The sequence below is a fragment of the Miscanthus floridulus genome, chromosome 14 (assembly GCF_019320115.1).
Source record: "Miscanthus floridulus cultivar M001 chromosome 14, ASM1932011v1, whole genome shotgun sequence".
Classification (NCBI taxonomy): Eukaryota; Viridiplantae; Streptophyta; class Magnoliopsida; order Poales; family Poaceae; genus Miscanthus; species Miscanthus floridulus.
In genome coordinates, this window is record NC_089593.1 from 72,301,751 (window position 1) to 72,329,209 (window position 27,459).

A 27,459-nucleotide genomic window follows, 5' to 3' on the forward strand; every position below is an offset into this window, starting at 1 on the left:
GGGTATGAACCTATATATAGAACTAATAAATCTATTTGTTAAGTTTTGCCATGTTCATTTATCATATGTTTTCCCTCTTATTGCCTTTGTTTTCTTTGCTACGGCACATCGCGAAAAACACATTCCGAACATCGTTTTCTGGTAAATGTACAACATACATTTAGACTTCGATTATGGTGGTCTTGTTTGTTGCGTTCCTGTAGCAATGCACGGGCATGAACTTTGCTTTTTTGGATTAAATGTCACTTTAATGTCGGTATTTATTTTCACAATATTATTATCTTATCGTGCGATCCGTGTATTTTAAGTATAAAAGTTTAGTTGTCCCGTAGCAACGCACAGGCACGCTACCTATTCTAATATAGATACTGTTAGGTTCATAAACCTAGGGTCCCTCATGGACCTGCTTTCCAACAAAAAGCTCACCCCAGCAGATGACGTTGCGAACGATGCGCAACTCCTGGGCCGGCCCAAATCCCTAACGATAGGCCAGAAGGGCGATCCAGTCTCCGACCAGAAGGCCTAGCCAAGGAGGAACGATGCTCGCTTCCGACTCTAATCCAGTCTCCGACCGAAAGGCCTGGCCAAGGAGGAATGGCACTCGCTTCTGACTCTGACCCGCTCTCTCCGACCGGAAGGCCTGGCCAAGGAGGAACGACACTCGCTTCTGACTTCGACCAGCCTGTCTGACCGGAAGGCCTGGCCAAGGAGGAACAGCACTCACTTCCGACTCTGGCCTGCCTATCCGACTGGAAGGCCTGGCTAAAGAGGAACGACGCTCGCTTCCGACTCTAGCCCGCTTCTCCGACTGGGAGTACACCAAACGTCTGCATACAACTCTTCTCCGACCAGCGCGGTCAGAGCTGACTGGGAAATAACCAAACGGGGATGCTCACTCGGTAAGGACCCAAAGAATCAGGCAGAGCAAGTAAGGCAGGGTGTTGAAGTCAAACCACAATACCAAGGACTGTACCCTGCATGCTTGTAGAACAGTACCGTTAGGTCATTTCAGAAGGGTGGTCTACAACCTTCCAGATATGTCAGAACACGAACAATGTTATGGAAGTCGACATTTGTCCTACAGTATGATAGGCGCCGACGTTTGCCATACCAGAAGAACACGGTGGAACTAATCACATGCATCCAGACATCAACAGTGTTGTGGGCGCCGACAAACCACCTTGTACCCGACGACGTGGGCAACAAGACTAGGTAGCACACACACTCTTTTTCTCTCACTCTCTCTCTCGTGTAAAGCTGTCCCCTTCATCTATAAAATGGGATGCGCTCTCTCCAAAAGGAGGACGATTGGAACAACCTACGATTCAGATGATTGATTCCGATTCTCTTTGCTTGGCTCTAGAACTCTAAAGCCAGACAGAGCATACGTTTGAACACTTAGCGCATGTTGGAGCTCTCGTCACTCTCGGCCCTTCGGTCCAGAGTACGATCGGACCTCTAATACCCCCATCTTACTCCCTCTCGTTTGTAACCCCACAACAAACTTCGAGCACCTAGGCTCAGGAATAAAGTCACCGACCGACTCAAACTGGACGTAGAGCACTATGCCTAAACTAGTATAAACCCTATGTCATTGAGTGCTAGGCCACATCCGATCACAACGTACGGCAAAAAACTACAAATATTAATGTGTTGGTCACTTTTTACACCAACAGTTGGCGCCGTCCGTGGGGAGAATGCCGTACGTTCACACTTTTGGTCATTGGATGGCCCACCTTTTCGCCATCTTCGGCATGGCGGGCTCAGGCGATACGACTCGCTTTGGCTCGTTGGAGTTTCCCATGCTCCCACCTGTTGGGATGTGGGTTCCTCCTGTCTTTGAGCCATCCCAGACCTTCCTCTTCGGAAGCCTGGACTTCATCGCCGACTGGCTCGGCGTGCTTCACCTCTACGAGGAGGTACTTGATCCGGCGCCCATCGGAGGGGGAGTGCCCTCCATTGGCTCCGGGACACCCGATGACTTCAACGACAAGGCGTCTACATCTATGCTTCACTTTGAGCCTACGCTAGGCTCAAACCCCGCTGTGAGTAACGCACATATCATTCTTTACTCGCTATTACATATCTTCTGCCGACTCTTCAGAGGGACCCCGTTGTCCACACCGCGACCGCCATGCGACCGGTTACCCTACGGCCACACGTCCCCCGCGGATGCGTACGCACGGGGGCTCCAAAAGATGCTAACGCCGCCCCCCTCTCACATCTGAATTCGTGGGGATGGCGGGCTATGCTCCCGCCTCTTTCCATGACCTCATGGATGACGATGTTGAGAGCGACGGCTCCAGCATCGGCGATGTCGTGGCACCCAGCCACCCTTTGTCCTGGGAGTGCGCTATGGTGGACGCCCTGAGACAGCGGCCGGTGGTAGCAGAGTCTCTACAGACCCACACCCCTCTGGACCCTCGCGTGGAGGCCCTCATGTGTGTGTAGGAGCACGGCGAGGAGCTACGACAAAGGCGGCAGAACCAGCCACCACCTACGCCGGTGCGCTTTGTACACCACGTTGCGCCCCATGCGTGTAACCCGACGAGAGGCGCCCGGGGTCACGCTCGCCAGGTTCAACGCAGCATCATCGACGGGGGGAACGATCCCCCCACAGTTTGCTCAGACTGGCCAGAACATCGCCATGGTTGTGATGCTTCTGCATGGCCTTCCTGAGCCTATCGGCCCACAGGAGCAGGCGGTCCCCTAGAACCTCCGGGTTCTAGTGGAGACCGCCACCGTTCAATAGGCGGAGAGCTCTGCGTCGCGCCACCGACTCATGGCCTCTTTCCCTACTGGGGGAATGGGGGCGCGCCAGTCCAACCGCTCCATCTGCTCACCACTGCAGCTATCGGGCATGGAACAGGAGGGTGTAGCTGCCCCACGGCCTAACCCAACGCCCGCTCCACATCAGCCATCTATGCGTGAACGCCTTGGGCCGAACCGAGACACTCACAGCGTCATCAGCAACTGGTGTCAGGCCCGACATGATGATGACATCCATCGGGTGGTGGTGAGAGCAGGTGGCACAGGTCCCGCCCAGACCATCGAGGGGAGCGGTGAAACGCACCCTAGGCATGGTCACTGACCCAACGATCGGAGTCCCAGCCCGGATGGTCCGGGACCATAGGCCTTTGGCCGACGCATCTAGAGAGCATCGTTCCCATAGTGCTTCCGACCACCTACCCACATCACCAAATATACCAGGGAGACAAACCCCGGAATATGGCTCAAAGACTTTCGGCTCGCCTGCCAAGCCGAAGGAGTGGATGATGACCACTTCATCATTTAGTACCTCCCCATCTGCGTGGGGGAGCATGTTCGAGCATGGCTCGAATTCCTCCCGCATGATAGCATCCTTGACTGGGCAGACCTCAAGAGGGTCTTCGTCGAGAATTTCTAGGGGACGTATGTCCGCCCTAAAAATTCCTAGGACCTCAAGAGCTGCCAACAGGAGCTCAACGAGTCCCTACGGGATTACATCCATAGGTTCTCAAAATGATGCAACTCCCTTCCTGATGTCATTGTCGTGGATGTCATCAGCGCTTTCCTCTCTAGGACAACCTACGAGTCCCTAATCCACAAGCTTGGCTGCCTGAAGCCCTGTACCACTCGCGACCTGCTCGACGTCGCCACGAACCATGCCTCCGGCGAGGAGGCGGTCGGAGCGGTCTTCAACGGAGGCCGAGACAAGGGCAAGGCCAAGCGTCAGGACCAAGATGAGGGCCCCTCCACACAGAGGGGTAATGTGGTAGAAACGCCCGAAATAACACGCTTACGGAGGTCCTCGTCTTCCACAAGACTCTAAGCACCCTGAAAACAAGCTACAGCAGGCGGTATTCGTCGGGCACACCCCAAGGGAGAACCCAAAAGATCCACATTTTCCCCAAGGATCCAATAATGAAAATGAGTTACAATACTTGTCCATTTCATACATCAGAAGTTCTTAAAAATTACATTATTACATTACCAATTGTCAGAGTGCGGAATAACAAACAGCGGAATTTAAAAATGAACATCTAGCGATAAGAGACGAGGATCCGTCTGAGCCCACCAGAAGAATCCTCCACACAAAGGTACTTCTCAAGCATTACCTGCAACCGGGGTAAATAAACCCTGAGGACACAATGTACTCGCAAGACTTATCCAACTAGTGGGAATAATTTCCCGACTCTAAGGAATATGATAAGCTTTATGGTTTGCTGGTTTTCTTTTGGCAGAAAGCAATACTATTAGTGAGTCCTTACTTATGATATTATTAATAGCCGTATTAATTTATTATCGATCCATTCTATGTAAGCACCTGTTCTACTTTTAAGCAAGAGTTGAGCAATCAGTTCCATTTCGTCACCTTCCATCTTTCAGTTCTTACTACGGTGCTAGACACGAAACAAGCCGTACCGGATTGCTCGGTGATTCGTGAATCAATGCCCCTAGCTAGGTACCCTAAAAACATACGCCCCACTTGCACCCAAGGCACAAGTAGGACTAATCCTTCACCCTCCTATCTTAGGTGTCTAGGTCCCTGTCCAAACTTGGACTCTAAGCCCTCACTCCTGAGTCCTGGACTAAGTGCGGTGCAAGGACCTCCACCATCCCCGCCTCTAATCAGTCGGTCTGGAAAGAGCCGAATCCACGACAAGAGAGCAACGAGTCTTCCCTGTGCCCATACCCAAATATGTGCTCGGGATAATAAATCTGTGACTTGCCCATGATGCCTTATGCAACGACCGGTCCTTAATCGACACAGATAGGGAAAAAGTATAACCGAGCTATGCCCTGTTGGCCACAGGACACAACCCCTTACATCCACCAATACCCAAACCATATCCCTGCCCGGTCACCATTTACCTTTACAACATTTTATCATGAGTGATCATACTTATAACCTACTTGTGAGTAACAGCAGGTTACTCACGCTACTGATATCCTGAGCATAGCAGCTAGTCGACCTGTACTAGTATGACTCATAGGTAGATATATTTTTGCATGTAGTTTCCATAAAATACCTATAACGTAAATGCACATCATATATATATTCAGTGATCATTAAAAATAGGGGTTATGCACCGGGGCTTGCCTTGGGCCGGCAACGGGTCACCAAAGTCAACACCAAAAGGCTCCGGGGCTCCCTCTTGCACGAGGATCTCCTCCTCATACTCCTCAATGACTTCCTCGTACTCCTATTCGTCCACGGGCACGAACTCTACCAACTTGTGATCTACATGCATGAAATGATGATGCAATACTTAGTAATATGGCAACAGCAACTCTAAAAATTAAAATACATCTGTCTAACCACTAGCTAGTGCTACCGACTAAGGTACTAAGTTACCTATTGTTACCAATAACAAGTATGAAGCATGGCATATATTATCATAGCAACAACATGTATTCTTACTCCTAATGCTGATTTACTCTATGTATGATAAAACAAGGATAATAGCTACTCTATTTATCAACCTACTCTAGGGCTACAAAATTTACAGCAAGTACAGAATAATCTAGTGAACCTACTGTAAAATTTTCATAACCATAGCTATCACCAATTTACCACAAAAATTCCTACAAATCATAATCGACATAATACTAAGCTCTCTAGTTTGAATTTTTGACCCCATCACTATCATAGCTAACTGTAATCTAACTACACTAATTGATAGATGGCATTTTTGTAAACCTAACAAACTTGGTTTCACTATTTTTGGACATCTACAAGATTTACTACAATTTATCAAAGTTCAGCTAGAAACTATATTGAATAAACATTTGTAATTCGCTGGAAAATTGGAAAACGAATTCACAGCGTGGCCCGCGAGCGACGGCTCGACCCACCCCGGTGTCCCGCCCATGTGCATGCGTAGCAACCAGCACGGCCCACTCAGCGGCGTGCGACACGGCGCACGTTACGTGGCCCACAGCAGAGCCCGCACGCGGCTGGCTCTTTTGCGAAAGAGCCCTCGTTCTCTACCCTATTCGCAAAACCCACTCAAGCACTATTTCACTGAGTCACAGAGTTTGCATCTACCACCCTCCCCTTTCCCTTCTTCACCGCGGCCACGTCCCTCGGCACCCGTGCGCGCACCGGCGTGGCGGCGCTGGCACCGGGCGGCTACGCCGGCCACACCCGACCCTCCCAATCTTATCTAAGGAGCCGATGCTCACCTCGACGTCAACGCGAAGCAGTGGGAGGTGATACGGCAAACAGGGATGCTGTCCCGAGCTCCCTTCATGCTGGCGGACTTCTCCCTACGACGGCGGGCGCGTTCCCGTGAGCTAAGGTACCGACATCGTGAACAAGCTCAAGTATGGGTAACAGAGACTCACCCCGAACCTACCAGTCTTGATGGCTTGCCTGGAGACTGACCAAGCAGGCCTAGCCATGCGTGCCCGACAAACCTTGCGGTGACGGCGATGGCACAACTACGGCGGCAGCGATGAGCAGGCAGTAGCAGGGTGAATTGGGGTGCGCACGGGATAGAGTGGAGCAGGGCGAAGGTTCGGTACCAACGAATTAGATGGCGGTGGACGTGGGTTAGGGGAATTGCACGACGCTGCTGCGGGGTCTTTAAAATGACCGATGGTGATGGAACCATCAAATTGAGGGTTGGCAACGGCCAGCAGCAGCAGTGGATGTTTCCAGCGTGTAGCTAGGTCTTTACTCCATCCCTAGGCGCATGCAATCTTACTACTTTGGCCGATGCTGCGTGCTTACCTCGGCGCGGCCCGGTGATAGAGGAATAGGGAAGTTAGGCAAGTTGGCTTGGCACTGTTGTGGCGCATTCACTAGTTGGGGAAGGACGGCAGCGTGTTGGTGGCGACTCCTCGTGCGCGTACGAGCCCGACACTCGATGTGCGACCGCAGCTCCGCGACATGTGAGGCGAGGGCGGCACGACACTGTGCCGTAGAGACTGGCATGTCCGGGAACATAGCTACATGGCATGGCACCAAACGCGGCGCGAAAACGAAGATAAGCGGTCGGCCCACACGTGTGCAGCCGTGACAGGTCAACAGGAGCAGTGCCGCGCGGCAGTGATGGACGACGCACAGCGCAACCGAGGTGCAGTGTCACGCGATGGTGAGGCAGAGCAACCAAGCCCACCGGCGCGGTGCGCGTGCGTGCATGTGCCAGGACGCAGCAGTAGGGCCATGGCCAGCGGCGTGGGGCCATGCGCGTGGACGTGCGCGCGTAGGCGCGATGGGTGGTCCAGCGTGGCGCGCTGAGCCGGCAGGGTGACCGTGCCCAGGCGCTGGCATTGCTCAACACGTGACTTGCACGCTTTTTAAAGCTATTCAAAAACTCAAACACGATGATTCAAAAGCCGAACCAGTTATTCTACACTCAAGAGGGTACCTAGGGCTATCAAACTAAGCCAAAACATCTTGCCACTACTTAACCCGATTGTTCTACAAAAATTGTCAAACATGGCTTCGTCGACCCATTTACAGACTTACGAGAATTGACTAAGCTTCGAATGGTTCCGCGTCGAATTCCATTTCCAAGCTACTTGATACACTAGCTATCGAACCTGTCCTCGACCGCACGTATTTCATTATCGCCTACGAAGTTCATGCTACAAACTTTACTAACGTTCCGCATATGCGTTCCATAGCATTTCCGTCCAATAAAAATTCATTTAGAACTCTAAGTAATACAATGCGACGTGAAATGTAACATGTGTTTCGTGTTTCAAACGAACATTTTTTGTCTAGTTCCATATATTGCTTTACACTCTATAACTCATATCTTTACACACAATTACACACAAGTATGATGCTCATGTCGTGTTTTAGCAAAAACAGAACAGTGTAACACCGAGGGTGTTACGGGTAAAAAGAACAAGAAGGATCGGCGCCGACCGGCCAACTCCACGTTGGTCGCTACGGCTGATCGCATGGGCAAGCAGCCCTAGTAGGGTTTGCCTAACCACTTCTACAAGCTCATGGAGAGCCCATGCACCAACCATGCCTACCCCGTCAAACACCTCTACAAGGACTGCGAACTCCTCAAGCGCTTTCTATGATAGACTGGCAGGCAAAAGAAGGAAAGGGCAAGGAGGCACTAGCCAAGAAAGGAGGAACGATGGGCAAGGATGGGGACGACTTTCCTGATCCCGAGGAATGCCTCATGATCTTTGGGGGATCTCATGCCATCTACTCCAAGCGGCAGCACAAAGTGCTCTATAGAGAAGCATGCATCGCCGAAACAACCGTCCCCTCCTTCCTTAGCTAGTCAGAATCTCCAATCACTTTTGATCAGAGGGACCATCCTTCCCATATCGCCAGACCCGATCGCTACCCGCTCATCATCGACCCCATTGTCCATAAGGAGTGCCTCACCAAGGTGCTGATGGATGGAGACAGTGGCCTCAACATCCTCTACGTCGACACCCTTGACGCCATGCGCATCCCTCGGTCGAAGCTCCACCCAGTGAGGTCTCCCCTCCATGGCGTGATCCCGAGGATGCAGGTGTACCCACTCGGGCAAATCAACCTACCCGTTACGTTTGGTGACCGAGCCAACTTCTGCTCGGAGGTCCTCACCTTCGAGGTGGTGGACTTCCCAGGGTCCTACCATGCCATCTTGGGGTGGCCATGCTACGCCAAGTTCATGGCGATCCCCAACTACACCTACCTCAAGCTGAAGATGCCGAGACCAAACGGCGTCATCACCATGGGTAGCACCTTTTTGCACGCCTACACGTGTGACCACGAGCATTTCGAGCTCGCCACTGCTGTCATCAACTCAGCCGAGCTCCCTCGACTCAGAGAAACATCAACCCTCGCAGTCCCGGACTACAACAAGCCAACCTCCTCAACTGCCTTCCACCCACTCAAGGAGACTAAGGTGGTAGGGATCGACCCCATCGACCCAACCAAGATGGTGTGGATCAGGACCTAGCTCTCGGCCTAATAGGAATGCGAGCTGGCCAACTTTCTATGCACTAATCGTGATATCTTCGCATGGAAACCTTTCGACATACCAGGCATACCACGGGAGGTCGCCGAGCACGCATTACGCCTCATCCTAGGCTCGAAGCTCGCCAAGCAATGCCAATGTCACTTTGACAATGAGAGGCATAGGGCCATAGGTGAGGAGGTCGCCAAACTCCTAGCAGCCAGATTCATCAAGGAGGCGTACCACTCTGACTGGCTTGCCAATCCTGTTCTTGTCAAAAAGAAGACCGGGAAATGGAGAATGTGCATTGATTATACCAGCCTCAACAAGGCGTGTCCAAAGGACCATTTTCCTTTGCCACGCATAGACCAGATAGTCGACTCCACCTCGGAGATGCGAGATCCTCTCCTTTCTAGATGCCTACTCAGGCTATCACTAGATCACGATGAAAGAGTCTGACCAGCTCGCAACCTCCTTCATCACCCCGTATGGTTCGTACTGTTATGTAACCATGCCTTTCAGTCTAAAGAACGCTGGCGCCACCTACCAAAGGTGCATGCAGCAATGCTTCACTGATCAAATCGACCTGCTCGACCAGCCTGATCGAGTCGAGCGGCCAAAACCAACAATCGCCGTCTATGTTGATGACATAGTGGTCAAAATGGCTCAAGCTTGCGACCTGATCACAAACTAAGCCATGATGTTCACGGACCTCCGAAGGTTCAACATCAAATTGAATCCCGAAAAATGTGTTTTCAGGGTTCCGAAGGGGAAGCTGCTTGGATACATCGTGTCCAAACGCGGTATCGAGGCCAACCCTGAAAAAATCACGGCCATCTCCAACATGGGCCCCATACTAAACATCAAGGGCGTACAAAGGCTCACCGGCTGTTTGGCCGCCCTGAGCCGGTTCATCTCCTGGCTAGGCGAGCGAGGGTGCCTCTCTACAAGCTTCTTAAAAAGACAGACGTGTTCATCTGGACTAAGGAAGCACAACTGGCTTTGGAAAGCCTCAAAGCGTCACTAACGTCGGCCCCAATCCTTGTCGCTCCCGAACAGGGAGAACCCCTCCTCCTCTATGTCGCAGCAAGCAACCACATGGTGAGCACCACCCTAGTCATCGAAAGGGAGGAGTCAGGACACCACCTTAAGGTCCAATGACCCATATACTTCATCGGGGAGGTGCTCACCAACCCTAAGGTTCGGTACCCCTAGGTACAAAAACTTTTATACGCCATGCTGATGGCAACCGAAAACTCCTGCACTACTTCACCGACCACAAAGTCTCGGTCGTCACTTCATACCCACACGGAGACATCATCCGCAACCGCAATGCCATAGGATGGATCTTCAAGTGGGCACTCGAGCTAATGGGCCACGACATCATCTATATCCCCTGTACCGCTATTAAGTCTTAGGCTCTTGCAGACTTTATTGCCGAATGGACAGAGGTCCAGCTCCCGACCCTAGACGTCACCCACGAGTACTAGACAATGTACTTCGATAGGTCCATAATGGTGCCCGGCTCAGGGGCTGGAGTGGTTCTAATCTCCCCAGACGGGAGTAGGCTCCGCTACGCAAATCGTCTCCACTTTTTGGCCTCAAACAACGCCGCGGAATATGAGGCCCTCATTAATGAACTACGCATCGCCATCGAGCATGGCGCTATGCGGCTCTACGTCCGCGGCGACTTAGAGCTGGTCGTCGACCAAGTCATGAAGGAGTCCTCTTGCAAAAGCCCCCTCATGACAGCATACTACCAGGAGGTGCGCAAGCTCAAGGACAAATTCTAGGGGATCGAGCTACACCATGTCCCCCAAAAGGACAACGATGCCGCCGATTTTCTCGCAAAATTGGCTGCTAGGCGGGTTCCGTCTCTGGACAGGGTCTTCATCAATGACCTTCATGAACCGTCTGCCTACATCCTAGAAGGTTCGATCTAGACATACCCCAATGCCAACCCGGTGCTCGGGGGCTCTGACCCCAGTGGCCCCATGCCGACATCACCATGGTGGCACTCGATCAAGCCGACTGGCGAGCCCCGCTACTCGCCTACCTCCTCAAGGAGGTTCTCCCACCTGAAAGGACTGAAGCGCGATGGATTGCTTGAGGCACCAAGACGTTCGTCGCACTCGGTAACAAACTTTACAAGCGAAGTCCATCAGGAGTACTCATGAAGTGCATCCCTACCAACTAAGGGAAACAACTCCTCCTCGAGGTCCATGCTGGAATCTGTGGACATCACACGGCCCCGAGATCACTGGTCAGAAAAGCCTTTTGCCAAGGTTTTTACTGGCCCACCACGCTACGAGATGTAGAGGAGGTCATCCGTAGGTGTGAGGGATGCTAGTTCTATGCTCGGCAAACGCACTTGCCAGCACAGGAGCTTCAAACCATCCCCATCACCTGGTCGTTCGTGGTCTGGGGCCTCGACATGGTAGGGGCCCTCAAAAAGGGCCCAGGCGGCTTCACTCACCTACTTGTAGCAGTCGACAAATTCACCAAGTGGATAGAGGCCAAGCCCATCACCAACATCCGCTCGGAAGAGGCGGTCAAGTTCTTCCTTAACATCATCTACCGGTTCGGTGTTCCTAACTGTATCATCACTGACCATGGAACTAACTTCACCGGCAAGAAGTTCCTGGACTTTTGTGATGGATATGGCATCAGGATCGACTGGGCCTCAGTCGGACATCCACGTACTAACGGTCAGGTCGATCGTGCCAATGGCATGGTCCTCCAAGGACTCAAGCCATGCATCATCGACCAACTCAATAAGTACACCGGGTGATGGGTTGCAAAGGTCCCAGTGATCCTCTAGAGCCTGAGAATGGCCCCAAACTAATCCACAGGGTTCACACCATTCTTCCTAGCCTACGGAGCTGAAGTAGTGCTACCCTCCGACCTCGACCACGGTGCCCTAAGAGTGAAGGTCTTCGACCACGACCGAGCCGAGGAGGCTCAATAGGATGCAGTCGACCTACTCAAGGAGGCTCATGAGACAACCGTCATCCACTCTACTCACTATCAACAAACTCTTTGCAGGTACCATGAAAGAAAGATCAGAGGGTGGATCCTCGAGGTCGGAGACCTCATGCTCCGAAGAACCCAATCAACTAAGGAGAAGCACAAACTCTCTCCGCCTTGGGAAGGACCCTATATGGTGACCGAAGTGATCTAACCTGGCACCTATCGACTGAAGGACGACAACGGCAACATTTTCACCAACACTTGAAACATCGAACAGTTATGTCGTTTCTTCCCCTAAAATTTGGTCTTACCGTTTTTCTTTCATTCAATGTTCGCTCCTACAAAGCACCCTGGCACGGACACTTTCGGCCTAGGTCGCTCGGGGGCTCCGTGAGGGTGCGATACCACCTCTCTTTTTTACTATCATATAAGTAAATACTTTTTACCCAAACGAAAGGGTAGTCTGTTCCTTTAATTACCCTACGTAACTTATGCTTTAAACATTCTGACCGATCACACCCCGTCACAACCTATGGTTACGAGCAGCTGAGCCTCATGGGCCATGCCCAGGTTCTTAAGGTTGTAGCCTACAGTTCAAAACGGGCAAGTGCGAAAAAGAAAGAATAAGAAACAAAGCTATGCTAGGGTAAAAATAAGGAACGGATGGAACAAGCTTCCCCGAACGAAGTGATTCATCACAAAACGAAATTGATGTATTCATCAATACAACTGTTCACACGGGGGCTTCCCCATGAACTTATCCTTTACATATACTAATTACTTCTACTCTAAATACTACTGTGGCCACCCAGCGGCATCGGCTGATGGCACGACTGGCGAAGATAAGGGCTACTCGCTCTCCGACGGGGCGACGTCCGGTTCGGTCGGAGGTGGGGCGACGTTCGCTTCCGACCCAACCTTCACTCCATCCGCTGGCTGGGTGACATCTTCCTGGCATGCACCTTCAACCGTGCTCACACGACGAGCCTCCATCACCCACTGCGTGGAGACTTGCTCGGCCACCAACTGTGCATGTGGCAGCAAGCTTTCCCCGAGCGCATGGATGGCGTCCGGGCTCCAGCCATCGGCATACCCGCTGCAGATGGTAGTGAAGTCCAAGTCCAGGTGTTGTGTCGCCACTGAGGTCAGCACCCCTGACATCCCGTAGAACATCCCGTCAGAGATAAGCGCCCGAACTTCGTCTAGGACCTCCACCAGTCGGATAGCGGGTGTGCTGGTGCTTGGCGCCAACTCGAACACCTCCGAGACGGCGACCTGGGTGACGTTATAGATCTGGTCGAGCTCCCCCTCGAGAGCACATCACTATTCAAGGGACTTGGCCAGCGCCTTGGACGTCTCTAGGTCCCGTTCCAGCGACCCAACCCTTTCGCCCAGTTCTGGAAGAAGGATGACAGGCTCAGAAGCAAGGAAAAGGAAAAGCCAAGACATCAACCAAAAGCAGAATAGGTACATACCGAGGTGGGTGTTCTTGAGGATGGAGAGTCCTTCCTTCTGTCGAGTCACCTGCTCACGCAGCCGAGCGTTTGACTTCTTTATCCCAAGCACCTGGCCTCGGAGTGCGAGCACTTCCTGGTCAACCTCCGACCGAGCCTTCCGCTCTGACTCCAGAGCCTCTAGGGACTCCTAGAGCGCCGCCTCGGTCTCTGCCTGGTGGACCTTCGCTGTGTCAAGTCCTCGCACAGCGGTAGTCACCCGCTCCACTGCAAGTAGTTCCGCCACCTGCGCTTCCGTCGCCTCGGCCGCCCGGTCTTGGGACTCATGGTGGGTGGACTCCAGATGGTGCTTGAGCTCAGCGACTTGCCATGACACCATGGCCTCCCATAACATCCGAGCTTGCTCTTCTCGAAGGAAACGGGACTTGCGGCTCGACATCTCCTCCAGACCCTGCAAAATGAGAAGCAAGCATGCTGAGGCAACCAGCGAAAGACCAAGGAGTCAAGGACGAATGCAGAAAACTTACCTCTACAATGCGGGGCAGGTCGACCATAACTGCCTGATGGACGACCTTGACCCGCTCCAAGGCCTCCTCCAACCTCGCCCTGGTTTAGGCAAGATCGGACTCCATCATGAGTCCTCTCCCCCAAGTATGTCCTAGAGTTGCACCTCCTCCTCATCCTAAAGGATGAACCATGCCTTCCTCTGGTTGCTAGGACAGGGCCACACCAGCTTGCGGGTCGCCCCTAACCTGTTGGAAGGCCTAGCCGACGACCGAACCATCGCTAGCTCCTGCGACGGTGGGATGGCCGGTGGCTCCACCCTGGTGCCTACCTCGCTGGGGCAGGGGATCTCCACCACCTCAACCTCACGGCCCACTGGTGGTTGTACTACCTCCAGTCTAGCCATGTCTCCTCCTAACCCCGACAGCTCCGACCAGGAGGGTGACTCGTGCGTCCCTTCGCCGAGCGAGGCAGGGAGCCCGGTCTCCCGCCTCTCTTCCACCATGACTATTGGGGAGGTGTCGCAAGGGTCACCTCTGACCCAACCTCCGCCATCGCCATCGAGATCACCTCCAACACCGTCGCCGCCGCTACCGTATTGGCGATTGGTTGAGAGGGCGTAGCCCTCGAAGGGGAAGGTCGCACCACTACCACCTAGCTCTCCCTGCCGCTCATCGCGATGCGCTGCAAGCTAGGTCTCCACTCCTCCCGCATGGGAGGTGGAGCGATGCTCAGTCCTGTCAGTATCTGGCTGCTATCAGAAAGTACAGGTCAGTCGTGCTAAAAAAACTCAAACTATGAGATCAAAAAGAAACAAAGAATGCATACCGAGACGTAAGCGGTAGGGCTCTGAAGCCCGACCCACTGGCAACGGGCCCGCCGGATGAGGGTCGCTCACAGGTCATGAGCCACGCCCCCTCACTTCGACCGAGGGGGGGGTCAACCCGGCCAGATCCCAATCGGCCCATGAGTCACCACGACCGGCTCGAGGTGCGCCCACCGAAGCAGCTGGTGGGGCGTCCCCCATTGTGGGTCATGTGCACGCGCCAACCCCAAAGACACGGGGGTGCGAACCCGCTCCTCTGACCGCCTGGCCAGCCCAGCCACGCCTAGAGCAGGTGGGGGCAAGGCTGGCGATGCCTCTGAAGGGCGCGGCGATCGCGTCCGCTTTGCCTCCCGCTCGCTAACGGCATCTGATCTCACGACGCGCTTCCTTGGCGCGGGAGCATTGCCATGACTCTACCTCTCGCCCACCACCAACGGACGTGGTCGCAGGCTCGTGACGCTGCACCAAAGTCACGATGACGCTCCGGCTACCCTCATCCTTGGAAGAGCTCGCATCACCACCCACCTCCATGGGGTCCTCCGACTCGAGCTCCGCCTCCACGTCACTCCAATTCTCACCGGCCCACACCCGCCGGGTGATCTCCATCTCGTTCCCGTGCTTCCTCCGAGCCCTCTCAGCTCTCTTCTTCTTCTTCATGATCGCCACCTCCTTCAGGATAGCTTGCCAAGCCACGCCCTTTGGCCCCTTTGGAAGATGCGGCCGGGATTTATAACCGGTGAGTCCCTGCGAAATGGACAACTTGAAGTCAAATTACAGGAGAGCAAGATCGAAAGGGACATGGAATAAGGAGAGGAGAATGTACCAGATTGGGCAGCTTCCCAGTGTGGAGAGGTCCGGGCTTTCCTTCGAGGGTCTCCTAGGCCTTCAGTTGTAGCACCTAGTCTAGTCAGCTCCAGACTTCATCCTTTGCCAACTCCATCGGCGACGCGTGGTCGGGGTCCGTTGGGCCAGAGTACAGCCACATCGGCCACGTCCTTTCCGCCAGCGGGGCAATCCGGTGGTGGAAGAAGGTGTGGAACACCCGCAGCCCATCGAGGCCATGTTGCAATAGCTTCTGGGGCTCCGCCTCAATGATCCCTAGCTTGTTCTGCCGGCTGGAGGGGCCCCACAACCAACTGTCCTGCCTCTTCAGTCTCCTTCCGATGAACGGCGGGAACGGCGCCTCCATCGGGTTCTTGATGTAGAACCACTCCCCATGCCACCCCCATTGGAGTCGCAGGGGGTGTACGTGGGGTAGGATCTCGACGAACTCGGCTTCTTCTGCAGGGTGAAGCCACCGACCAGTGTGGTCCTGGCTGACTTCCCCTCCGACAAGGCTCGCCCGGTGAAGATCTGCCAGAAGAAGTCCACGTGCGGCTCCATCCCGAGGAAGGCCTCACAGACGGTGACAAAGCCAATGACGTGCAGCACCCTAGTTGAATTAAGGTGCTGCAGCTCCAGGCACCACTCATTGAGGAGCCCGCGCAGGAACCAGTGCGCAGGGTATCCTAGCCCTCACTCATGGAAGGCGAGGAAGGAGACGACCTTACTGGCCTGAGGTCGTGGGAAAGCCTCCACCGTAGGAGCCCTCTAGTGCGCCACCTCCTTTGGCGGAAGCAGCCCCTTCTCGGCGAAGGCGACCAGCACCATCTCATCCACGTTCAATGCACTCTGGACTCACGAATGGATCTATGAGTTTCTCTCTCCCTCGCTTTACCCTCTCTCACTTAGGGACCACCGCGGCACACAAATGCACTTGGTGAGAAGGAAGAAGGAGGAGAGGCAGATGTTGGAGAATAGGCAAAGGAACGGGATGAAAACCCTCTCCCTTCCCCTATTTAAGGAGGAGACGCAACAGATGGAGAAAGGCGAAGGATTGGGGCGAAAACCCCTCTCCCTTCCCCTATTCAATGCAAATAGGAATGCAACAGGATGCGTCCTGATTGATGGGATGCGCCCTGCCCGACAAGACAGCACCTGGTTAGACGGGACGTGGCCTAGGCATGGCCCACCACTACCGCACACCGGGCATGGGAAACAAGGCGCAACCGCACGCGGATGGCCCTCCACCTCCCCAAGACAGACTTGGAAGGGCCCAATGATGGGATCTCCATCGAGGAGAGACCAACGAGCTTCCTGAGTCGATTGGATGGTTCAGACGACTATCGAGAAACAGGTAAGGAGCAGAGGGATGCCCCATGTGGGCCATGCTGACTCCGTCATGAATGACAAACGCGGATCCCATTCGGACATATCCGATAAAAACTCCTCAAAGCCTGTCACTCAAGTCATCAAGGTAACTTTACGAAACCATCTTACTTTATTTTCTAATGCATGATCATTCATTCATCCCATACATCCAAAGCATCGCATATGCAAATTAATGCATCACAACGCTTCGTGTTGCGTCACGAGGCGGTAGTTGCCTCATTCAACATGAGCAATGACCGACCAGGGTTTGAAGGCCAGCCCACGAAGGGCTCAAGGCTGCCTCACATCAAACGGAGCCAGGGAAGAAAACACATATGAGCCCTAGTGGCCCTCGCCCAATCTGCTCAGAAGCAAATAGGGTCATCTCAACCTTCTCATTTGATCCTAACCTTGAGCCATGCCCATAGAATCTCCATCGAGGGGAGGCCTACGGGCCACCTAAGTCGGTCTCTGGAATGACCAGGGCATCTGCCAGGACACGGATTAAGGAGCAGTGGAATGCCACATGAGGGCTATGCCAACCCCATCACGAACGACTGGCCCGGATTTCACTCGAACATACCTGTTAGCGAGCTCACCGAGTGGGTCGCTCGAGCCATCGAGGCAAGCAACGTTAGCTCAGCCCCTCCGATTGCGGAAACCATGGACGGGGTAACGCACGGAACTAGACCCACCCCTGCCAAGCCCAACGGGGCTCAGGTCGCCCGATACCAACTCAGGAAAACAACCGACCGCGCAGGTCATGGGCGGGACAAACACGGGCGAAATGCCCCGAATGGTAGTCTGCGGACCCAGGAAAGAGCGCCAAGATGCTCAGCCTCCAACCACTCACCAATCAGATGTAGGTTCGGGGGCTACACCCTCGGGTGTGGTCGCGCGCACCTGCTGTCAAAACGAAAAATTCCCCAACTGGCAAAACGAAAACCCCCCAGACGATTCTACCCGAATCGCCCGAGGCTCGGGGGCTACACCCGCGGGTACGCTCACGCGCACCCGCTGTCAATATAAAAAATCCCCCAGACAATTCTACCCGAATCGCCTAGGGACTCAGGGGCTCCTGTCGGGTTCATAAACCCAGGGTCCCTTATGGACCTGCTTCCCAACAAAAAGCTCGGCCCAACAGACGATGTTGCAAACGACGCGCAACTCCTGGGCCAGCCCAAATCCCTAACGACAGGCCAAAAGGGCGATCCAGTCTCCGACCGAAAGGCTTGCCAAGGAGGAACGACGCTCGCTTCCGACTCTGATCCAGTCTCCGACCAAAAGGCCTGGCCTAGCAGGAACGACGCTCGCTTTCGACTCCGACCCGCTCTCTCCGACCGAAAGGCCTGGCCAAGGAGGAACGACGCTCGCTTCCGACTCTGACCTGCCTATCTGACCGGAAGGCCTGGCCAAGGAGGAACGGTGCTCGCTTCCGACTCTGACCTGCTCTCTCTGACCGGAAAGCCTGGGCAAGGAGGAACGGCGCCCGCTTCCAACTCCGGCCCGCCTATCCGACCAGAAGGCCTGGCCAAAGAGGAATGGCACTCGCTTCTGACTCTGGCCCGCTTCTCTGACTGGGAGTACACCGAACCTCTGCTTACAGCTCTTCTCCGACCGGCGCAGTCGGAGCCGACTAGGAAACAACCGAACAGGGACGGTAGCTCGGTAAGGACCTAAAGAATTAGGCGGAGCAAGTAAGGCAGGGCACCGAAGTCAAACCGCAATACCGAGGACCGTACCCTGCACGCCTGCAGAACAGTACCGTTAGGTCATGTCAGAAGGGTGCTCTGCAACCTTCCAGACATGTCAGAACACGAACAGTGTTATGTGCGCCGACATTTGTCCTACAGTATGGTAGGCGCCGACGTTTGCCATACCAGAAGAACACGGTGGAACCAACCACATGCATCCAGACATCAACTCTGACTTTTTTTGACAGTCAAAGGATGAAAATGAGTATACACGGTCTCTTCCGATCATCCCCTCTAGAGTCTCTTGTTATTTAGTTCAAATATGCAGCCCAACCAACTCCCAATGGGCCGCAGATATTGGATGGGGCCGTCCAAACAAACAGTAACCTTAGTGGGAACTGGGAACATGTGGTATGTGGGTAAGGTTGCTGTTATGTGGATTTGCCTTATATCTTAACAACTCTGGTGTGATGTTGCATCTCTCGTGTAATTGTTGTATTTGTCCCCGTATCGATGCGTTAGTCACTAAGGTTAACATGCGTTAACATGGGGTGGGCGAGAATGGGTTTTATGGGTTGGGTGTTGCTGTGGAGTTCATTTGGATGGGTGGAGTCAGAAATGAACTTGCGCAGCGTTGCATAATTGGCCTTCGTGGCGGGCACTGTTTTTGCCCGCCATGGTAATTCGGTGTCCGGTCGGCCACTGAGACGCCCGCTGCAGTAAATGATTTACTGCAGCGGGCAACCTTATTTGCCCGCTGCGGTAAATCCCCATTTACCGCAGCGGACATCTTAACGCGTCCGCCACGGTAAATCGATTTACTGCAGCGGGCAACCTTATTTGCCCGCTGCGGTAAATCCACATTTACCGCTGCGGACATCTTAACGCGTCTGCCACGGTAAATCGATTTACCGTGGCGGACGTCTTAAGATGTCCACCACAGAAAATACCCGCCACCTAAAATGTGGACGACGACCGGATTTAGCCCAGATCTGGCGCCCGACGATTTCCTTAAAAAAAGGGAAAATGACTTCTCTCCTAGCTCGGCCCCTCTCGCTCCCATCGCTTTCCCAAGCCGCATCGGCGCCCCTCTCGCAAGCAGCGTCCGCACCCCACCTGCTCAAGCCCGCAGCGTCCGGGGCTGCCTCGCTCGGCCTCCGTGTGAGCCCCGGCTTCCGACCGTGACCTGCTGCGCCCCTGGCCCCACCTGGCGTCTGGCTCCGCTCATCCGCTTGGTGCGCGGCCTTGGCCGCCCTCCCCTGCGCCGTCCATCCCTACTCCGCGCACGACCTCCCCCGGTGCTCCGTCAGCTCGGCGGTGCCTCGTCCGTGACGCTGCCGTGTGCTCCTCCCTCCCCTCCGGTGCCCCCAGCATGTGCGCTTGCTGCCTCCTCTTCCCTGAGTGGCTCTTCCCCGTGCGCTAGGGTTCCTCCTCGTCCCCCATGGATCCTCCATGAACGACGATGGTGCGGGGCTAGGGTTTCAAATCTAGTGAGTTCATCTCCCTCTCTCCCTCTTCCTCTCCATCTCCCTCACTCCTCCCTCTTCCTCTCTCCAGATCCGGCGACGGTGACCTCTTCCTCCACGGATCCGGCGGCGGCGACCTCCTCCCCCACGGATCTGGCGGCTGCACCCTCCTCCTCTGTGGATCTGGCGGTGGAGCGACCGGATCCGGCGGTGGATCTCCACCACGGCCACGACGCTGGGACCTCCACCACGGCGGGCGAGGACGCGTCGGCGCGGTGGGATCCGTGAGGAGGCACAGGGATCCACGAGGAGGCGTCGGCGTAGTCCCCTGCGAGCGACTGGCGAGGTGGTGGCGGCCGTGGGAAGCCCGGATCCGTCGCCGGTGGGCTCGAGAACGGGCTCGCCGACGGGCTCCTGTTTTTTTTTGTTTTTTTAAATGATTAACCGCAGCGGGCATCCTAACGTGCCCGCCGTGGTAAAAGTATATTTACCGCGGCAGGCACGTTACACCGCCCGCCGCGGTAAATAGATTAACCGCGGCGGGCAAAGGCGCCCGCCGCGGTTAAGCCACGATTTACCGTGGCCTCTAGGCCGCGGCGGACGGCTTTGCCTGCCGCGGAAAACCGAAAACGTCCGCCTCCAGTAAAGTTTGTGTAGTAGTGAGTTGGGTTTTAGTATCACATGGGTTGGGGCGGGGCAGGGCGGGTTAACATGAAATATGGGTTGGGGCGGGTTGGAATGGGTTATACTCTGTGTGCCGACCTACATCGCGAAGAAGCCCCTCGGCACGCTGTTCCTGCCGTCGTCAGACGCCTGCAACGTCACCATGGCCAGGTTTTTCGACTTCTTGAGCAGATGTTGTAGCCGCAGGGATGTCCCGAATCTTGTTGCTCCCGCGGCCACCATGCTTTTGCACCTTGCCGCTTGCTCTAGCTCCGCGTCGGTGCCACCTCGCATCATCTGCCCTCCAGCAACCCCGACAAGGCGCTCCCCTCCTCCTGATCCGCCTCCAGCCCACCACCATGCGCCGCCTCCTTCGTCGGACACACTCACACGGCTACTGGAGGCCGCATCCGCCTCCCTCCGCAGCCTCGCCACCAAGGCACAACTCGTCCCATGGCTCCTTCTCTTTGACCTCGTTGATTGAGGTGGACCGGATCCGACACCTGCAGGGGTCAGCGGTCATCGTGCTGCGCCCGACCGCCGGCTCCAGACACTATAGAAGCATAGAAATATTACAATACAAATTTTGCCTATTTTGACTCATATTTTTATAGTCTTATAAATATCATAATACAAAGCATATTTTGCCTATTTTGACTCATATTTTTATCAAAATATTATGATTTTTTGTTATGAATGCTAAGTACATATGTAGAAGGGTTCAAAAATTTGCTGAGATGTCCACTTATGTATATGATTTTCACATACGAGGTGTCATTAAGTTTGTTCGGCCCCCTTAATCAAAGTTGTTGGTTCCGCCACTGGCTGTCAGCGTCTGAGAATTTTGGGGCAGGTTAATTAATATTTTTTGGGTCGGGTTGGGTTTGGAGAGGTGCCACTACGGGAAACAGTTACTTTGCCGAGTGCCGCAAGCTTTGCGTAGTGGCAAACCACGGGCACTCGGCAAAGAGGCTCTTTGCCGAGTGCCAGACCTCTTTGCCGAGTGTCTGGCACTCGGCAAAGAGAAGCACTCGGCAAAGGGGATCTTTGCCGAGTGCCTGGCACTCGGCAAAGGGGGGCCTGGACAAACGGCATCCGTGGTCGTCCCCTTTGCCGAGTGCCCTGCCGTTAGGCACTCGGTAAAGGAGCCACCTTTGCCGAGTGCCAAGCACTCGGCAAAGGCCTGCCACGTGGCAGGATTAGGGTCGGCCAGGGCGACAGCCTTTGCCGAGTGCCACATGGGCTGGCACTCGGCAAAAAAAAAAATTCAGCTTAGCCGAGTGCCAGCACTCGGCAAAGCTGGGCATTTTTCCCAGCAGAGCCCAGCTTTGCCGAGTGCTGGCGTGGCACTCGGCAAAGTGACCAAACCTTTCAAAAAAATGCCGAGTGCCTGACACGTCAGCACTCGGCGAAGAATTTTTCAAAAAAAAAATTCCTTTGCCGAGTGCCTGACACGTCGGCACTCGGCAAAGGGTGCCGTCAAGTTGACAGCGCTCGTTACCTTTGCCGAGTGCTGGTGTGGCACTCAGCAAATCCTTTGCCGAGTGCCTGCCACATGGTACTCGGCAAAGATTCCTTTGCCGACCACTTCTTTGCTGAGTGGGCTTTGCCGAGAGCCGCACTCGGCAAAGCCTTTGCCGACGGCAAAGGTTCATTTGCCGAGTGCGGCCGGCACTCGGCAAAGGCGGCGGATCCAATAGTGTGCCTCATATGCTGTGGAGCGGGGTGGGTTTGGGGCGGGTTTTGCCCCGTTAGCAGGCGTCAGTGAAGTATATAGTTGTTCCCTCTTGTTCATTTGTACATTGTACCACATGTGTTGTATGTGCATCTCTGAAACATGATCAGAAAGTCGCAATGGCGTGACCAAGAACAACGTATTTCTTTTTTTTTCTAGGAGTATTATAATATGTACATTCCAAATCTCCAATAGTAGAGAAACAAAAATCATAATATCGCTGCCCTTCTCGCGATCTATAATTTCAATTACGCAGCAAGGTTCTGTCGTCCTTCCAATTTAGGCCCAAAGATAATGAGCTACTCCGCTTTCTATCCGGCCAATTCAACTCATTTCATCACCCCTCCAAAACACGATATAACCTATTATTATCCTTCCCACATAATCATACACTCAGAAGATATCTTGAGATACAAGCACATGAAGATGAAGGTATATCCAACGCATCGTTTCCTCTCTCTCTCTCTCTCTCAGAGTTTCCTTTCCTTTTTCTCTTTACTATTCAAAAACTTGCATCCGGGCTATATATTCTCTAGATTTATTGATGGACCGGAGAAGTTGGGCCGAGTGAGCATGTTAGGCCCATATTCAGTTAACCACACAGTTAGCTTCTCTGGCCCACGAGTCTTCTCTCTGCATTGCCATGCTCTTCTTTGTCCTCAACTCTTAGGTGTATTTGGTTCAAATTTGCAGCCAAGTCACGTCCATGGGCCACAAGTTCGATGGGCTACCCAGCCATCCAAACGAGGCCGTGGGCTTGATTGAGTGAAAGGTAGGTCTCGCTGATTAGGCTTCACACAACGTAACGTCCGACGTTGTTGTTGCTCGGTGGTGGAGTACTCCCTGCATCGAGTAATAATTGTTGTATTTTTGTCCCCAAAATAACGATGCATAGGCGAGCTGTCCATATGAGTTTTAAGTCCTCGATTTGACACGAGTCTCGCATTTTTTCTGAATTTATTTCGGAATTTAAGTGCGCGACGCGGAGCATGTCGCCTCTTGGCCTGGTTGTGTACGTGTGTGTGCATTTCTTGTCGCCTGGCTCTCCGCCTCTCCCTGTCCGCGCGAGAGGACACGTGGGCCCGGTTCCTCCCAGCGCTTGCTACGCTCGCCGCCGCCGAGTCGGATCTCGCCAGCGCGCTGTCCATCCATCCAGAATACTCCGGCCGCACGCAACCACCGCACGCAACCACCGCCGAGAGCCAGTGACCTAGCCGGCACCCAGGATGACAGGATCTCGTCCACCGCCTCCACTCCGGCCGCCTTGCCTCCCACGTTCCTCCCCGATGAGCACGCACTCGGCACTCGCGGAGTCCAAGCGCCGCCTCGGGCCGCCCCGACGACGCGCTCGCCTTCACCGACCTACATCCTAACTATCCGCCCGTGCCTCTACCTGCTCGACTCGCTCTCCACGCAGCGCCCCTAGATGTGGCCGTTTTGCACACGGCCGCCGCCGGCGTGCTCCGCCACTTCGCCCCGCCGCCGCAGCCTTCGGTTTCCACTGCTGGCCGGAACGCGTGCCTCTGCCGGTGCTTCCACCAGATTCTCGACGGAATGCCTGTCACAGTACTGAATGTAAGTTTTTCACTAAACCATTAAGACCCTCTTTGTATTCCCTTTGGATTGATTGTAGTGTTCAAATTACAAGTATACTCAGGTCCAATAACCTGTACAATGTATTTTTCTTTTTTGAATTGAAATATATACAGTTGCCCTGAATATGATGGATGTTCAGAAGTACATTCCTTTCGTTGTAATCACTTGTGTTGTGATAGCTGTTGTTTGTCGGATGGCTGTGTTAAAAGATATGAATTTTTCTCTGCTTGCTGAATGCTTCTGTGAGAAAAATTAAGCAATGGCAGCGCGGCGACCGTGCCAGCGCCATTTGTGCCGGGATCCGGCGGGTGGAGATCGTCCATGGGAATATCTTAGCAACAGCAGCTGGCCAGTTGAGGACCTTTGCTTCTTCCAGCAACGAAAATATTTTAAAAAAAAATCTCATAAGGCATTCTCGATAGTTGTCTCAAAACTTAAGGAGTGAATGGACCTAATTCTGCCCATGTCCTACTGGCTTATGGGTCTGTAGTGAAAACATCTTTTGATTAACTTTTGGTTTGGTATGGTTAAGATATTAATTTCGGCATTTCTCAAGATGGAGTTCTCTTGCCAAATATTCAAACCGCTATGACAAAGAATGATCGATCTGTGAAATAGCAATGTATAGTGAGAATGCTCATTGGTTATATTGAAAATTTTATCTTGCTTCTTCACTTCACCTTCTCTTTGATGATAACACCTTTAATTTTTTTAGTGGCTAAAGTCAGCTACTCGCTTGTGCTCTAAATTTGTGCAATTCTTAAATGGGCGAAGCATGGATGCACCTTTTGACTTTTATTAATAAGTCTCAAACGAAATGTGGGAGCTATACTCTTGGGCTGAATGTTGATTTTTTTTTTCTCTTGTAGAAACGGTCACTGCTTTTGGCTGAGCGAATGCTGATGATGTGATCCTTCCTCTTCCAAAGCTCCATACACAGGAAAAGAAAATGAAACATGGTGTAATAAAACCCAGTGTTGATATTGAGCCTGAGATTCATAGTGATCTCACCACTACAAAGATCAATTCATAAAACAGGTAAATAATCTATTGGTAGTTATTTATTCTTTTTCTGTACAGCATAGTAAAGAATCACATCAGTCTGGTGGTTGCTGGGATGTGACTATTAGTTTAAGGTATGTCATTTTGGTTTAGTGCTGTACTCAGAGCATGAGATCCTAGACCATATTCCCCCTCAGAGATTAGTTTTGTTTCTAAAATTGTGTTGGAGTAGAATTTATAACGATAAATATACATGGAGCCTGACCTATGGACTGCAGCGATGTAAGATTTTTTTTTAAAAACAAGAACAACACTACAACTGAGCATGTTACATGCATCTACTTTATCTTGTGTCACTTTTGCATCTCATCTCAAATTTATTTTAATAATCCATGGGGCCTGTACTATTTAGGAGCTATACTATTTAGAATCTTCTGTGTGCTCACCACCGATTTGTTCAGTTTCATTCTATTTTATTTGCTCTGATTGGGGATTGATATATTTTTGCAGGAGCTTTGCCCTACTATTGATTTGTTCAGTTTCAAGGTTTATTGTCTCTTTGAGTTCACCCTGCATCTGAAATAGCAAGCCGTCCCTCAAGTTTAATTCAATCTTGGTTAGGTACACAGTACATGTCTGAAAATCAGAACCTTTATCTGTCTGAATAAAATCTGACAATCCGTTTATAACCTGGCCCTGCCATGCTTATAGTTGTAGTTGCTGCCATTATGGTTAACATTCTATGATTCCTGGCATCAATTATTCCAAGTAGTTTTGTGCTTCTCTGTTGGAATGGCCTCACACACAGGGAAGCCTAAAGGGCGGGCCTGGTGCAAGCGATAGAGTCTTACCGCCTGTAACCGGAAGGTCCCGGGTTCGAGTCGTGGTCTCCTCGTATTGCACAGGCGAGGGTCGGGTTGCTTCTGTTTAGCCATATATGTATGTAGAAGAAATAGAGATATTGCTTCTGTTTAACCTAGATAACCTTATGTTCAATCCTTGAACATGGACATTAATGAAGGTGTATTTAGCTCAGATGCATTATTGCACCCTCAAGAAGTTCTATGTTATGAATCACAGCATATAGTACCCAGATTTACCATTTTAAATTTAAGATGTTTCACCACACATTTGGTCTGGAATGGTCAATGTGTTTGCCATAAATTATTTTCTTAAGTTTGTTTTCTCTTTGTGCAGTTAAGAGATTTCTAGAGCGTTGTTTACTTTCTTATGGCCTGTGGCCACTCCTGGTCGATTAGTCGATTTGTCGAAAAGACAAGAGCATCTTTGCAATCAATTAGATATCTTGACCTATAAGCACGGAAGATAGATGGCTTGATATGGGTTTTCAACCCAAGTTATGAGAATTGTTGAGCAAATGGACATGGCTCCACCTGGTTTTAGGCTATAGACCATACTATTTTGTGTGACTTTCCCAAAGAAAATCTAGGTTACCTATTATTTTTGTCTTCTTACCATAACTGTGATGTTAAACCTATGCATTGCATGCATATAAGCATTCCTATATAAAAGTAAAAGTGTTCTTCCTATAATTTGTGGTCATCATCACACTTTTGTATTGTTTCTTCTTACTGTTATCAAGTGTGATTTATTGTCGTCTTCATTGATTCCGATATGGCATCAGGATTCACGTAGGCTTCATAAACATTGGCATAGTCTGCAACAAGAGCTTCCTAGCAGGGTGGACTCTTCGAGGACACTTTCACATGTCATGCCACTGGCTCTTAACAAGCAGCCAAAGAGCACATGTAGCCTATGGATGTTTTGGTTCGGAACTTCTCTGTTTAGTGCATATTTTTTTCAAGAAGGGATTAGTCGTTGTGTCCACTCATGCTTTTCTATAAGATTGCGCTTGCAACGCAATTAATTAAGTTTTGCTATTTTCATTCCTCATATATTTTCCATGCTCCTCTTATTGTCTTTGTTTTCTCTACCGCACATCACGAAAATCACACTCAAAGCATCCCTTTTTCTTTGGTAAAGGTATAACATTATTAGACTTCAATTGTTATGATTGTATTTGTTTTTTTTTTGTTCCGGGTATGAACCTATATATAGAACTAATAAATCTATTTGTTAAGTTTTGCCATGTTCATTTATCATATGTTTTCCCTCTTATTGTCTTTGTTTTCTTTGCTACGGCACATCGCGAAAAACACACTCCGAACATCGTTTTTTGGTAAATGTATAACACACATTTAGACTTCGATTGCCGTGGTCTTATTTGTTGCGTTCTTGTAGCCATGCACGGGCACGAACTTTACTTTTTTGGATTAAATGTCACTTTAATGTCGGTATTTATTTTCATAATATTATTATCTTATCGTGCGATTCGTGTATTTTAAGTATAAAAATTTAGTTATCCCGTAGCAACGCACGGGTACGCTACCTATTCTAATATAGATACTAAAATAGATATATCGAAAATCTGTTCT

General features: G+C 52.1%; 1 protein-coding gene and 1 long non-coding RNA gene across 2 annotated transcripts; one reads left to right on the forward strand and one right to left on the reverse strand.

Moving 5' to 3' along the window:
* Positions 1-13,517: 13,517 nt before the first annotated feature.
* On the reverse strand, positions 13,518-14,336 carry LOC136503721 (uncharacterized). Its single transcript, XM_066498712.1, has 3 exons — positions 14,080-14,336; positions 13,855-13,933; positions 13,518-13,778 (listed from the first exon to the last, which is right to left on the reverse strand). Exons 1-3 carry the CDS (start codon positions 14,334-14,336, stop codon positions 13,518-13,520), a joined length of 597 nt encoding a protein of 198 aa, XP_066354809.1.
* A 9,100-nt stretch (positions 14,337-23,436) lies between these two features.
* LOC136505741 (uncharacterized) lies at positions 23,437-27,104 on the forward strand. The gene is made up of 3 exons (XR_010771294.1): positions 23,437-23,980; positions 24,871-25,039; positions 25,514-27,104. It is a non-coding gene; the product is annotated as an uncharacterized lncRNA (long non-coding RNA).
* The last annotated feature ends 355 nt before the right edge of the window (positions 27,105-27,459 follow it).